The sequence below is a fragment of the Hyperolius riggenbachi genome, chromosome 12, assembly GCF_040937935.1.
Source record: "Hyperolius riggenbachi isolate aHypRig1 chromosome 12, aHypRig1.pri, whole genome shotgun sequence".
Lineage (NCBI taxonomy): Eukaryota > Metazoa > Chordata > Amphibia > Anura > Hyperoliidae > Hyperolius > Hyperolius riggenbachi.
The window spans coordinates 177638611-177655255 of NC_090657.1; the positions used below are offsets into that span (position 1 = coordinate 177638611).

Below are 16645 nucleotides of genomic sequence, written 5' to 3' on the forward strand. Positions count from 1 at the left end.
CTGCTCACAGTGCCAAAACCACTGGTAAATGGTTTACTGACCATGGTATTACTGTGCTCAATTGGCCTGCCAACTCTCCTGACCTAAACCCCATAGAGAATCTGTGGGATATTGCGAAGAGAAAGTTGAGAGACGCAAGACCCAACACTCTGGATGAGCTTAAGGCCGCTATCGAAGCATCCTGGGCCTCCATAACACCTGAGCAGTGCCACAGGCTGATTGCCTCCATGCCACGCCGCATTGAAGCAGTCATTTCTGCAAAAGGATTCCCGACCAAGTATTGAGTGCATAACTGAACATATTTATTTGAAGGTTGACTATTTTTGTTTTAAAAACACTTTTTTCTTTTATTGGTCGGATGAAATATGCTAATTTTTTGAGATAGGAAATTTGGGTTTTCATGAGCTGTATGCCAAAATCATCAATAAGAAAAACAATAAAAGGCTTGAACTACTTCAGTTGTGTGTAATGAATCTAAAATATATGAAAGTCTATGTGGTACAGTACTAATCAACCATACCAATTTATTGCTCATCAGATACTATCAGCACAAATTCCATTGTGTTTGGTTAGTGCTATGTTTGCACCAATTTGTGCTGCTCTTATCTTCAAAACAAAAAAATGTGTGCCGATTGTAGGGAGGCCGACCTTCGCGGGGCTCATGGTGGCCGTGGTACCAGCAAGAAGGAGAAAACATACATGTGACAAGATGGGGTGGGAGGGCAAAGGTGATGGCTGGACTGGTGGAGGAATCAGAGTGTCGGTAGGAGCAACAGAGGAAAAATAAAGGCCTATTGGTTTATGATCAAGTCAATCTATTTTACTTTCTCTCAAATAAACTTGATGGGTTGAATCAAGCACCACTGTTTTTCCCCTAGTTTCTAATAGCTGTAAGAGCCGCCATGCCCACCCCCCCCCACCCCCCCTTCTAGCTGCCCATTATTTATCAAGGGGAAGGTGTGAAGATAGCATCTGAGACTTCTGTAAACTCTTTGAAGCACAATGTCCTATCTACCCCCCTGACCCCCCCCCATTGCTGAAAGCTAATGTGTATAATTACATTAGTGCCAATCTGCCTGAAATTTTCTGTGAACGGAATAATAAAACCCTCAGCTAAACTATTAAATGTAATAAGAAGAGATTTTTTTTTCTATTAAAGGGGTACTTAAGTGTACAAAAAACAAAAACAAACAACAATTTTACTTACCCGGGGCTTCTACCAGCCCCCTGCAGTCGCCCTGTTCCCATGCCAGTATTCTACGATCCTCCGGTCTTCCACGGCAGCTCAGTTTCGGCGACTGAGCCTGTCGCCGGCTACTGCGCCTGCGTGGTCCTGGCTACAAGCGTCCTCGTTCGCGCTCCCGGTGCTAGGAGTGTCCTGTGCAGGTGCAGCAGAGATTTTCTTGTACTGCGTCTGTGCAGAGCACTCCCAACTACGGGAGCAGGAACGAGGAAACCCGAGGCCAGGGCCACACAGGCGCAGCGGCCAGCGTCAGTCTTAGTCACCAAAACTGAGCCATGGCGGGGGATCGGAGAATCATAGAGTACCAGCGTGGGCAAAGGGAAACTGCAGGGGGCTTTTTTTTTTTTAACTCTTAAGTATCCCTTTAAAGGGCCACATTGTTGGCTTGCATTTTTAATGTGCTATTGAGATACCCTGGGTGCTAAAAATGGTGCTTGGTTTACTTTAATTCAGTTTATATTCAAATATACATATATGTCATTCTGCTGTGTATAAACTTCAGCACTCCATTTTGGAGAAACGATTCACATAGAAAAGGTGTATAGTGTAATTGAGCACTTTATTAGGAACACCTGTATTCATGCTTATTCATGCTTATTCATGAAATTAGGCCAAATGGGGGGCAGCGCTGTAATGCATAAAATCATGCAGATACAGGTCAGGAGATTCTGCTAATGCTCACATCAAACACCAGAACAGGGGATAAAACCTAATCTCAGTTATTCAGACTACGGCACAATTAGTTTGAGGCTAAGTTCACAGTGGGACGTTAAAGTCGCGCATTAAAACAGCATTTAACGCAGAATAACTCACTGCAATGAAAAATCAATGCCCTGTTCACAGTGCACACGTTGCGTTGGTGTCTAACGCTGCACGTTAAGTAAAAGTACTGCATGCTGTGCTTTATACACGTTATTAGCTGCGTTGGACTGTTTGCACATGCTCAGTAATGACTTGGAAGCATACTTTTCATTGCCTGTATTTTTTTACTGTATCTGCTGTAAGCGACGGTAACGCTGCGTTGCCACTTTTTGGGCGCGTTGCGTTGTAAGCTTGCGGTGCGACTTTAAACGTGGCATCAAAACGCAACGTCCCACTGTGAATCTAGCCTGAGGGCCCGTTTCCACTATCGCGAATCCGCATGCGTTGCCCGCATGCGGATTCGCACAGTCAGTACAAGTGGATGGGACTGTTTCCACTTGTGCGTTTCCCCGCACGTTTTTCTGTGCAGAAAAAATCTGCATGGTAGGGCCCTCAGAATTCGCCTGCGTGTGGAATGCAGGCGAATCGCACGCAATGTATTTAATAGGGAAATCGCATGCGTTTTCCCCATGCGTTTTTGCCGCGAATTCGCATGCGATTTCGCATAGGTATTAATGTTAATTTACACAGGCAGTGACATGGTTAAATTCGCATACAGCCTTACCTATGCGAAATCGCATGCGAAATCGCGGCAAAAAACGCATGCGGAATCGCACCCACATGCGATTTGCCTGCGGTGATTCGCCGGCGATTCCGCAACGCTATAGTGGAAACGAGCCCTGAGTGTTTCTGTAATACTCACACATAGGCTGCATAGTTCTGAAAACCGGGGGCACATATACTGCTTAATTCTAATGCCTTGGGGAACATGGCTGTTTAATTTTAAAAATAGTTGATTCTGATATATGGGAGCATATGGCTGCATAATTTTGATATTCAGGTGTTTATGGACTGCTTAATTTTGATACCAGGGGGAACATAGTCTACTTTATAATTATATTTGGGGACACATGTGCTTAATTTTTAGACCTTGGGTTATGTTGCTGCTTAATTCTGACACCTGGAGGACCATAGCTGTTTAATTTTGGTATTTGGAGGCACATAACCTGCTTATTTCTTTTATATGTAGGTGTAGCATTGTGGCATGATTGCACTCACTGCAGCACCGGGTCAGAAGTGTGAATCTAAGCCACTGAGTTTTTTGTATGTTCTCCCTGTGTCTGCGTGGGTTTCCTTCAGACATTCCAGTTTCTTCCCACAGTCTAAAAACATATAGATAAGTTAACTAGCTTCCCCAAAATTGGCCTTAGACCAAGATGGAGATATGTCTTGTCCGCCCTGAAACCTTGAGACGCTTGCACTCTCCTTGGGGATCCTGGTTTGTCCTATCTGGGTGAAGTATATATGTTCTCCTATACCCCACCAGCCACTACCAGAATCATTTAAAGTGGATTTGAGATGAATTTTTACTCATTGCATAATTATGTCCCTTTCCTATTGTTTATAGGGCATTCCTCAAGCCAAATACTTTTTTGTTTTTGTTTTAATACTCTAATTCCCTATAAACTAAACAAGCCTCGCCCACTGGTTTTCAGAGAGCCTTGGCATTTTTAGACAGTAGCAAGGTCTCATGGGAGCTCAGTCTGGGCAGGAGGAGGGGGAGGTATTACTAGCCAGAGATTTCAGAGGCAGAGGGGAGGAGGGAGGATTAGTTTTCTTTCACAGGCTGAGTGCTGTGTGTAATGTTTACAAACAACATGACTGCTGTCATTGTATCACAGGAAGAAATAATCATATTCTATTGAAGCTGTTTGTAGCTAGATTTACTGTGTAAACTATCTAAACTTTAGATAAGATATATAGACAAGTTACTTGTTATAGTTAGTTTTTCATCTCTGATCCGCTTTAATATAGATGGCCATTGTATTTATTGATGTGTTTTTGTTTTGTTTGCACTTTGTTTCACTGAGTTTGTTGCTTAGCACTTTATACTGAACCCGGGTTCAACACACACTGTATCAGATTGAAAACAAGTGTGTGTGTCTACTAAGGTCTTGCCAGGTGATATTGATAAATACATATGTGGTTATTAAACCTATGACCCCAAGGTAGTGTGGCTGTTTTTAAATGTGTGTCCATACGGCTGTTGTGTGTTTTTGATACCAATAAACTTGTTATACATTTTTGAATATACCCTGGAGGGGTGCTGCTTATATGGGGAGATCTTTCCTTCATTCCGTTTTGAATCTATGTTATGCCTGCCCATAGCACAGGTATGTCAAACCGGTCCTACGAGGGCTGAGATCCTCACACATTTTTGACACAGCTCAAATGAATTGATGGGTCTGAATCAGGAAAGGTGTGGTCCATCAGGAAGAACACATTCCTCTCTTTCTCAGTCCATCCTAAACACTGTCATGGATCTGGCCCTCCAGGCCTGGAGTTCGACACATGTGCCATAGCACATTCCTAGTGGTTGAGTGCGACACATACATTTATATAACCAAGATGGAGATAGGAGTATGGTGGGGATTAGAATGTGAGCCCGCCTGAGGGACAGTTGAAGGCAAGGCTACATACTTTGTAAAGTGCTGCAGAAGATGTATAGAAATACAAATTACATTTCTGGGGGAACATGATCTATTTTATTTTGATACCTGGGGGCACACTGCTGCTCAATCCTGTTTATAAAGATTCCTGTACCTGAATTTCTTTTCTTGTCAGTGGCTTCGCATAAGAGTTCATGCCGCACTCTCGGAGAGGAAAGAGCCTGCAGGCAGAACATATATAAGGATGTTTAATTATCAGCAGAAAGAGACACAGTAAAAAGCAAGCTGTGGGAATGGGTTTCCTCTGAGTAGTCCTGCCTTCTCCCCACATCGCATATACTGATGGGTCAACTGACAGTATTGGCCTTGGAATATGGTAGGGCATCAGACTATGGTATGGATTAGATTGTGTGCTCCTCTTCAAACAGGAGCGTGGCCGTACTGCACTTGAGTGAGTATAGCTGCGAGTGCGCGGTAAGCCAGAGCCATCCAAGAGTGGCTTCGCGCTACTGCGCAGGTGTGGCCGTACTGGTGGGGTGCTGCACAGCCTGGCTCATGCATAAAGAGGAGTGCAGCAAGGGAGCTTCAAGAGGGTGGTGGTCTGGAGGAGGGGCTTCCCTCTTCCTTGGTAAGTATCCAATTCTTTTTATTGTACACAGCACTGATTTTGCTTAAAGTGGACTTGAACTCTTGCGTAGGTCAGAAGGAAAACAGAGAGAAAAGCACCCTGTATGTATTTAGAGATTTTAGCCTGTCTAATCATCCATCTGTAGGATCCAACGGTGCGGATCCTGCAGTTGTGTGAAGATTCTCCCTTATACTCCAGGGATTGGATCCAGCATATTGCTTTCCACTGGTGCAAAGGAATGCGGTGTTTAGTATAAATATCCACCTATCACCTAATCACAACTGAAAGTTGATATCTCAGCTAAAACAGCTGGCTGTCTTAACAGAACAGCTAGTTTGTAAAAACGGAATGTTAACCCTGTTTGCTTCCATGAAAGCAGGAAGTAGACACACTACAGATTTATTGCAGGATTTGTATCAGTTGTAACAAGGAAATGTTTTTCTGTAAAGGTTATTATGCTGTTGCGTATATCTTTTAGAGCAGAGAGAAAGTTCCGAGTTCAGGTCCACTTTAAACACCCTACTATACATGGCATGCAAGTTATTCACTCTGCTATAAAGATCATAACCTTCCATTTCTCCACACCAAACCTCATTCACCAGCTCTTCCTCCAGCCATTTAGTTTTTGTACTCTGGAACTCTTTGAACAAAGAATAACATGATGAATCTGACTGGCTGCTGTGGGAAGCACAGACAGCACAAGGTGGCTCTTGATTCTGACAACAGGCATACAGAGCGGTCTCTAGAGGGGGCATCTGAGCATACATACCACTGGATGTAGCAATGGTTCCGCTCCAACATGACGTAATCATCCTTCCAGTCTTTAAGCACATCGTCTATGTACACTCCTGCACACAATACAGACAATTATTATTATAAAGATTACCTTTAGCAGGACCTTACAGTGTACATTCACCACTTATGTGGTTGAAGACGGTATATCTACGTCCTGCAGGACTTCAGTCAATGCCCAGGGACTTAGATATTCGACTTCCACCGCATCGCCGCTGTGCTTATTCCTGCACGCATTCACGTTGCCGCCCGTTAGTACGCTAATCAGAGAATGGGAACTGTGCGATCTAAGTGCCGGTGTCAATGACGTCGGCATCAATGAGATGGCTGCGGTCATTGACATACATAAAGTAAAGACGTACACACATTACTTCCTGTTAGCAGTAAGCATAGGAAGATAACGTGGGGGGACATCTAGTGTCCAAATAGTAAATTACACACATTACATACTAATACATACATTTAAAAATAAAATTAACCCCCTTACCTTCCCCACAGTTACCAAAATAAAACACACAATCTATATATATATATCTATATATATATATATATATATATATATATATATATATATATATATATAATGTGTTTGCGTGTGTATAAAAATGCATAAATAGATACTTTAGGGACTTATCTTTTTTAATATGCATGTCATGAGGGTATATTACTGTTATTTTTGCAAAGATGGGTTTATAATTAGTAGTGTACAGAAAACTGAAAAAGTACACCTTTATTTCCAAATAAAATATTGGTACCATACATTGTACTACTAGGGAAAAACTTTAAACATTGTAACAACCAGGACAAATGGGCAAATAAAATGTGGGTTTTATGCACAGTAGCACTTTTTAATTTAAAACTATAATGTCCAAAAACTGAGACATAATGAATTTTTTCAATGGTTTTCTTATTATACCCTTTAAAATGCATTTCAATTAAATAAATCTTAGCAAAATGACAAGAAAAGACCCAAAGAAAGCCTAATTGTTGGACAAAAAAAAAACAAGATACAGATCATTTCATTGTGATAAGTAGCTATAAAGTTATTGGCAAATGAATGGGAGAAGTGCTGACAGGTGAAAATTGCTCAGTAGTGAAGTGGTTAAAGAAAACCTGAGACTAACTTAAAAAAAATATTATACATACCTGTGGCTTCTTCCAGCCCCATTCAGGCTGATCGCTCCCTCGATCCTCTGCTAGGTGGCTCGGTAATTCTGCCAGTCAGGGTGTACTGTGCTTGTGCGACCCCACTGCAAAATGCAATGCAATGCAAATGTTCCTTGGCACAGGAGCACATGCATGCGCAGCTGGACTGCTCGATTAGCAGAATTACCGGGCCGCCTAGCGGAGGATCGAGGTGGCCCGGGAAGATGGTGAGGGAGCGATCAGCCTGAAGGGGGCTGGAGGAAGCCCCAGGTATGTATAATATTTTTCTTTTAGTTAGTCTCAGGTACACTTTAAGCTGTTCGTGACCGTCCCTCAAGAAGAGCACATTAGACTATGCCCCCCTCCCATTTTTTGCAATATAAGACGCACCTAGGTTTAGCAAAAATCAGGGGGAAAAAAAACAAACAAACCTTGTGTGTCTATAGTGCAGGGGTATCTTATGTACCTTTGGCCCTCCAAATGGTCTCTAAGCTACTGTATCTAAGCTACACTGACCAGCTACACTACATACTACACTACCAGAACACTGTGCTAACACTACACTAATCCCAAACTAACACTATACTGCATCTGATCCTGCCACCACGCTCCTCTCCTCCTTGCTCCGCTTCTCTTTTTCTCATACTGGAGCTGGCAATATATATCGGGAAACACTAGTGCACATGACAGGCAGGGACCCCGAGCACTGCCACTGCTCGGGACCCCCAAACCAGCATGTAACACAATAGGGGGGTCCTCTCCAATGATTGGCTGAATTGCTCAGCCTCTGCTCAATTAAGTACTGCTACTAGGTGTAATGTATTTGCACTTCTTATTGGCAGACTGGCAGTCTGCAGACTATATAAGTGGCAGAGTGCTGTCTGGGTGTGAGCAATCCTTTTGTGTTTGATATATATCAGGACACAGTGGCTGCCTGCCACCTTCCATACTTGTGCACTGAAACCACAGCGGCGCTTGTGTGCAGTGCGGAAGTACAGCACAAGTATGGAGGACCCGAAACAGTATATTGGCTGGTGGCTGCTGTGTCACGATATATCGCCAGCTCCAGGATAGGAAGAAGAGCACGTCAGCATCCACAGGACTGTAGCGAGGGGGAGAGGAGCGTGGCGGCAGGATGAGTTAGTCTTTCCCTGCGCACTCTGCACTTCTTTTTACCATATATTTCAAATATAAGATGCAACCACTCGCCCCCCCCAAAGTTTTGGGGAAGAAAATGTGCATCCTATATTCCAAAACATACAGTACTACCTGATCCGGGGGGGGCCAGCTAGATCAGGTAACGCCCATCACCGCTGCTCCCGCTCCTCGCAATCCCTCAGTTTCATTTTGGGAGGGAGAAAAAATGGCCTGGATCCTGGGATCATGACGCTACAGCTCTGGCTCTGTGCTTCTCATTACAGAGCGCAAAGAGGGAGGGGAGAGGCGGGGAATGGGCGGGGCAGAGCCAGAGCTGGGGAAAGGGAGTTCCTAATGGAGCAGGGGGCATTTTACAGAAATGCCTCTACTGCAAGGGATGCCTCTTCCACTGTAAGCCTACCGACAAGCTGCTTGTTGGTAGATTTGCGTGGTCACAGCACGGTGCGGGGGGAGCGCGGGGGGGGGGGAGGGGACACAGAGGCATGTCATAGAGCAGGGAACATGCCTCTGGATCCCATCTGCCACCCCATTCCCCCGTTCTGCCACCGGTACACTTTAAAGGACACCTGAAGTGAGAGGGATATGGTGGCTGCTATATTTATTTCCTTTTAAACAATACCAGTTGCCTGGCTGTCCTGCCAATCCTCTGCCTCTAATACTGTTAGCTATAGACCCTGAACAAGCATGCAGATCAGGTGCTCCGACTGAAGTGTGACTGGGTTAGCTGCATTTTTGTTTCTGGTGTGATTCAGACACTACTGCAGCCAAAGAGATCAACAGGGCTGCCAGGCAACTGGTATTGTTTAATAGGTAATAAATATGGCAGCCTCCAAATACCTCTAACTTCAGGTGTGCTTTAACCTCCTTGGAGTTAACCACAAGCCAGGCTTGGGTTGGAAAAAAAAAGCCAGGAGCGTTAATCCTGAACCTGACTTGGGGTAGCCGACAAGAAGTATAGGGACACAGTGCAGCTCACGCAGCGTTTCAGCTCACCTCCCCTGGGATCCAGACACTGGCAGCCATTCTTCTTCTGGTCCTCAGAGGCTCTGGATCATTGGGTGAGGTTGCCATTTGTCGTCATGACAACAGACAGCGATCATACTATAGTGGTACAGTGCAACCCGGAGGATGGATGGAGAACTGCAACGCTGGATCCCAGGGAGGTGAGTAATGTGCAAGGCTGCCACAAATCTCACTGCGGAATTAATTTTTTCCTGCTTTTAGGGTCTAAAAGCTTGTGAAAAAATTATACCGCGTTTAGCCCCCCGAAAACATGGAGGTTAAGGGGACAATAGTCACTTAGGCAGGGAACACAGAGAAAACATGTTTTCTGCACAACTAATGAAAGTCAATGGAGAACCAAACTTCTGCTAAAAAACTCGCCTTTTCGCATTCTTGGATGCATAAAAAAACAAACAAACAAAAAAAAACCTAATGCAGAATAAATGTGTACATCGCGTGAAACTTCCTATTGAGGCAGGTTTCACACTTGTTAAAATTTGCATGTTTTTTGTAAAGACTTGTTAAAATTTGCATTTGCACTCCATCCGCTTTGCATTTAGTTGGACCATCATTCATTTTTAAACAGGACAATGACCCCAAACACACCTCCAGGCTGCCTAAGGGCTATTTGACCAGTAAGGAGAGTGATGGGGTGCTGCGCCAGATGACCTGGCCTCCCCAGTCACCAGACCTGAACCCAATCGAGATGATTTGGGGTGAGCTGGACCGCAGAGTGAGGCAAAAGGACCAACAAGTGCTAAGGGCTCTTTCACATCAGAGCTGGCGTTGGAGAACGCTCAAAGCATACGTTTTGTTGTATGCGTTTTAATGCGTTTTGATATGCGTTGCACTGCAGTGAGTGTGCGTTTTTAATGCGTTACAGCACATAGGAAAACGCAGGTAATTTTTTTTTTCTTTTTAGTTTTCAACTTTCTACATTGTTCCTCTGTTGCATTCTGGGACTGAGTGCCTGCGTTAACGGTTTAAAAACGCGCATAGTGTGCGTTTTACATTGACTAACATTGTAACGCATAAAGCGTCGGCCGAAAAACTGCGCCTGGGTGCGTCGTAACGCAACGCACAAAAACGCAGCGTTATATGTGAAAGCTAAAATGAAAGTCTATGGACTTTCATTTTACCTTGGGTAACGCAAACTTTACCCGTTGCGTTGAAACGCAGAAAATCTGCCCTAATGTGAAACAGCCCTAAGCATCTCTGGGAACTCCTTCAAGACTGTTGGAAGACCATTTCAGGTGACTGAATGCCAAGAGTGTGCAAAGCAGTAATCAAAGCAAAAGGTGGCTACTTTGAAGAACCTAGAATATGACATATTTTCAGTTGTTTCACACTTTTTGGTTATGTACTATACCTCCACATGTGTTCATTCATAGTTTGGATGCCTTCAGTGTGAATCTACAATGTTCATAGTCATGAAAATAAAGAAAATTATTGGATTGAGAAGGAGTGTCCAAACTTTTGGTGTGTACGGTATATCAGACCGTGTTTTGGGATAAATTTGAGTGACAGCATGTATATGGTGAACAACAACGGGGACACTATTGCACCCTCTGGCAATTGTCGGATCTATGTGAAGCATGCCAAAGGCATCTAAAATGCACATATACATGTATATAAATTAAGCAATAAGGGCCCATTTCCACTATCGCGAATTCGCATAGTGATTGGGACTGTTTCCACATGTCAGGATTCCTTTGCGTTTTTCTGTGCAGAAAAAATTTGCATGGCAGAGCCATCAGAATTCGCATATCGCATACCGCTATGCGAATCGCATACAATGTATTTAATAGGAAAATTCGCATGAGGTTTGGGTATGCGAATTTTCATGCGAATTCGCATAGAAACAATGGAAAAGCATACCAGCACTGCCATGGTTAAATTCGCATACATCGTCATCCATGCGAATTCGCATCCGCATGCAAATTTTTACCACAGCGATTCGCACCGCACAAGTGGAAATGCAGCCTAATACTACTCATACCCTCTATACTTACCGCTGGGTTCAAAACGCTTCTTGTTCTGGTAAAAGTCCAGATTGGGGGTGTGTTCAGACCGACACTAAGAGAGAAAAGAAGCAGTTGTTTAAAGTAGAACTCTAGCAGTGACGCTCAGACCAAAATAGAGTGACTGCATCTACGTCAATGTATTGCTGCTGTCTCCTGGATCGTTCCCCACAGTGGCCATAAACAGCTCCTACTCTTTTAGACACTAGAGGGCAGTGTGGTACGCAACAAGGCTGTCTCTCCATTCACTATAATGCACAATACGGTCTTCTCTGCATGCCACAGTGCCCTCTAGTGGCTATAATCATCAGTAGAGATGGTAAATGAGGTGCAAACAACTACCCAGTTCCAATTTGCATATGATTTGCATTAAATCTGCATACAAGCCGGAATTACTTGCATCTTGTTGAATGTTTGTAATCATTGGTTTCCAATTTCTAGGGAAAACAAATTAGTTTAGTTCTTAACAGTGAGGAGGAAAATTAGTGCCATTATCATCTGTGGCAACAAATAAAATAATCTGGGATTCTAAAATCAACCGGCCAATTCGATCATTGTGAATGTGGGCCCACAGATGGGAAGGGAAGCACAATCGATCCAATTGTGCCCAGTGGAGTAGATCAGAAAAACAGGTAGAGGCCTAGTGCTCACCAGAGCGGTTTTGCTGCGGTTTGCGATCCGCTTGCGGGTGCGGATCCGCTAGGGTAATGTATTTCAATGGGCTGGTGCACACCAGAGCGGGAGGCGTTTTGCAGAAACGCATACTCCCTGGCTGCTGCAGATTTTGGATTGCGGAGGCGTTTCTGCCTCCAATGTAACGTATAGGAAAAACGCAAACCGCTCTGAAAAACGGCAGTTCAGAGCGGTTTTGCCGGCGTTTTTGTTACAGTAGCTGTTCAGTAACAGGTTTACTGTAACAATATATGAAATCTACTACACCAAAAACGCTTCCAAAAACCGCAAAACGCTAGCTGAAACGCTACAGAAAAATAAGAAATCAAAATCTGCTAGCATTTTGCGGATCTGCTAGCAGTTTTTGGTGTGCATCAGGCCAGACAGAACGATTGTTGTCCATCGGTACCACCAATGATGCCCGATCTGATCAATTGGTTGGACAGAAGATCGTACTTCGCTCTTTTTCACAAAAAGTGTATTTTCTCCTCCTGGAGAGTTTTACCCACTTCCTGTCAGGACACAAAAACACAGGATAGAGATAAAGATCGCCCTAAAAGAAAAAAAAAGGATGCTAAGCCCTTACCAACTGTACTATTCCCAGGAAGAGAAAAAACACATATATAAGTAGATAAATACTTGCTCTACTTACATAACATATTTATTGCACAGCCCCTGTTTTTATTTTAGTGATTTTTCTATAGTAAAAAAAAAAAAGAGAAAAGAGAAACTCCTAAGCATTCTCCATTTTAACTGTGTCTATCTTGAAGCCAACCCTGATGTCATTTCCTCCCTTACTCTCCTCTGCCTGATTGTGTATGCATTGCCCGCCCTCCTCCCAGTCTTCAGACACTCCCACCCAGCTCTGTAATAGAAAAAGCATTGTCTCAGCATGAGAAATATTGGCCAGAGAGAATCTGTATTAAAAAAATATGCCCCTGGGGGGTACTCAACTCGGGAGGGGGAAGCCTCTGGATCCTATCGAGGCTTCCCCCGCCCTCCTCTGTCCCAGGACCAGCAGTGAGACGACCGTGGAACGGCGATCATGTAAATATTTACCTTTCCGGCTCCAGCGCAGTTGCCGCTCTGGTCTCGGAAATAGACAGAAGTAGCCGATTCCAGTCGGGTCCGCTCTACTGCGTAGGCGTAAGACGCCTGCACAGTAGAGCGGACCCGACTGGAATCGGCTATTTCCGTCTATTTCCCTGCTGAGAGCTGCAACAGCGCCCCCTGCTGGAGCCAGGGAAGGTAAATATATCAAGCCTTGTCAGGCTTGTCGACGGAGGATTGCGGGAGACTTCTGAGGAGCCAGCGCTGGACTGCCTGCAGCTACAGGGGAGGGGGAAGCCTCATTGGGACCCTGAAGCTTCCCCCTACCGAAGTAAGTACCCCCCAGGGGAATTTGTTTTATTACAGAGTCTCTTTAAGTCTGAGGGGAAGTAGAGAAGCAAAAAAGGACAACTCAGTATGCCCTGCAACTTCCTTTGTGTGACAATGTACCAAATAAGAGTCAGGTAAACTGGGGAATGATCATTTATCAACAAGAAAAGTAATAGTAATTTTTAACTTTTGGATTGCTTGGTTAGCATCCTTATTACTTGTTTACCAGATAAAAATAAAAAACTGACTTTTTTATTGTATGCCCGACAGTTACACTTAATCAGGAATACTTTATTTCGCCAAGCATGACTGGGTCATGCCCGGAATTGGGTTTGGCACGGTACATATAGCTCCGAAGAGGCAGCAATAGAACAGAAGTTGTATTACACTATATGATAGCTGCAGCACTCGCCATACCGCTGCGTATGATAGCTGCAGCACTCGCCATACCGCTGCGATGCTTAAGCATAGGATGTTAAAAATATGTCTGCTTCCATGAAAGCAGGAAGTAGAAATACTGCAGATTTATTTTAGGAGTAGTGTCACCTGTAACAAAAATGTTTTTTTTAAAGGTTATTATGCTGTTGCATTTTAGAGCAGAGAGGTTCTGGTCCCCTTTAAAGGATACCCGAACTGACATGTGACATGATGAGAGAGACACGTGTATGTACAGTGCCTAGCACACAAATAACTATGCTGGGTTCCTTTTTTTTCCTTTCTCTGCCTGAACGAGTTAAATATCAGGTATGTAAGTGGCTGACTCAGTCCTGACTCAGACAGGAAGTGACTACAGTGTGACCCTCACTGATAATAACTGGGCTTCTGTAATTAATTGATTATTGTTCCTGATGTAACTTTCTCTGTTCCTATTAGCTTGCTTATTTGTACTCTTTGCCGTTTCATTATATATTGTTTATATCTTTGTTCTTCAGACCAGCGTGAGAGCCAAATGGAGAGACAGGAGAGTTCCCCCTTAATTCTGCAGCGGTATGGCGAGTGGTGCAGCTATCATACTTTCTAGTGTGTACTTGAGTCACGGTGGTGACATGGGCGGACCTGTATGCCACTTTAGCACCGCCTGCCGCTTTGAAGCGTAGGCTAATGCCTGGCTATGCGACGTGTCATAGGCATATTATTGATTAGGTATTGAATAACATTCTTTACCTCATAGGTTATTGATTAAATCCAGGATTGATTGATTAACATTCATTGCTCATATTCTTCAACACACACACACCCCTACACACACACACACACACACACACACACACCCCTACACACACACACACACCCCTACACACACACACACACCCCTACACACACACACACACACACCCCTACACACACACACACACACACACACACACACACACACACACCCCTACACACACACACACACCCCTACACACACACACACACACACACACACACACACACACCCCTACACACACACACACACACACACACACACACACACACCCCTACACACACACACACACACACACACACACACACCCCTACACACACACACACACCCCTACACACACACACACACACACACACACACACACACACACCCCTACACACACACACACACCCCTACACACACACACACACACACACACACACACACACACCCCTACACACACACACACACACACACCCCTACACACACACACACACACACACACACACACACACACACACACACACACACACACACACACACACACACACACACACACACACACACGTTCCAGCTCTGTTCGAGTTCTGAGACCAAACAAGAACTAAAGCAGCGGTGAAGGTCAGCAGCATAGAAGCTGTTAAGAAAAAGGCTGCAAGGACAGCTTTACCCAGAGCATACATTACAGGACTGAGCTTGGTCGATTGCATCATAGTTAATTATGTTAAATATGTACACCCATAACACACCTTCTATCAATTATTCACACCTCTACTAACCAATAAACCGTCCCTAAAATGAATAAATATCAATTGTACGTCATGTAATCTATAAATAGTAAGGACTACGTTCCAAATAAACACTTGTTAATTATGAATCTATGAGATATGATGTCAGTGTCTCTCTGATTCAGAGATTTCTACATGCATGCTTAGAAATAGGTTAACTTTAGAGAAATACTACCATGCCTCCAACGTAGAGATAGTAAGGCAATGGTGGAATGCTCAGTCACCTAAACCATGGCTACAACTAGACTCACTTCTTAAAAACAAACCTTAGAACTCTGCTTACCAGCATTATCATGGGAGCTAAACTCCCTACATCCCCATTCCCCTTCATACTAGCCTCCCTAAAATCATGGGAAAACTTTAATAAACGCCCTCCTCCACAGAAACACGCAGTTCAAATCCCAACCTCAATTTCAGCCCTCGAACACTTTACCAAAGACCTCAATTTGCAAACATGGAAAAACTCCGGTATTTTACTCCTTAGTGACCTTTTCAATGGTTCCCAAGTCAAATCATTGAATGAGCTACATAAGCAATACAAACTACCAATTATTTACTTACCACAGAATTTTCCATTTAATAAAAACAAAAAAAACCATCCCTTCCAACACCTCCATGCGGGCATTCTTTCAATGCTCAATTTTACTGGCAATTATAAAGGGGGTATTTCGGTTTGGTATAAGACTTCTAGTCGCGATACAACTTCACCCTTACAAAAATATGCCACAATATGGTCTCTAGATCTAAATAATGAAATTTCAATACATAAACTTGTGGCGGCCAACAAAACTGTTTCTAAAATATCTCAATGCAACTCTCACTGGGAACTATCCAAGAAAATACTCTACAAATGGTATAGGACCCCAAGACAAATAGCTTCATTCTCTCCCTAGTCCTCACCATCCTGCTGGAAATGTAAGAGCAATATCGGTACATATGTACATATGTTTTGGGGATGTCCTATTGTATCACGTCTTTGGGTAACAGTTGAGTCCTATATTCGTAAAATTCACACTTCTACTTTCAATCTCTCGCCTGAACTGGCATTATTATTAATTAACCCAGAAAACATCCCCTCAGAATTACAGCCCTCAATCTATCATTTGATCCTTAGTGCCTTGCATCTGATAACTACCAACTGGAAATCTCAAGAAGAAATTTCACCTCAACAGCTCCTAGCTATTACTAAATACAACATTAACATGGAGCAGAAAATTAGAACCAGATTAGGCCTTAAACACCCCAACTTTAACTTCCCCACAGCATGGTGTTAGTCTCATCTCCTGCCTCAAGGTACACCATTTACCAACCCCCTAGA

The 16645-nt window shown here is 43.7% G+C and overlaps 1 protein-coding gene across 1 annotated transcript in view; it reads right to left on the minus strand.

The window, feature by feature from the left end:
- Positions 1-16645, minus strand: part of LOC137541524 (opioid growth factor receptor-like protein 1) — a 46033-nt gene that overhangs the window by 9582 nt on the left and 19806 nt on the right. The window contains exons 3-5 of the mRNA XM_068262855.1: positions 11293-11356; positions 5952-6030; positions 4709-4775 (exon numbers count right to left, since the gene is read on the minus strand). Coding sequence (XP_068118956.1) covers positions 4709-4775; positions 5952-6030; positions 11293-11356 — 210 coding nt within the window. The remainder of the gene's footprint in view (positions 1-4708; positions 4776-5951; positions 6031-11292; positions 11357-16645) is intronic.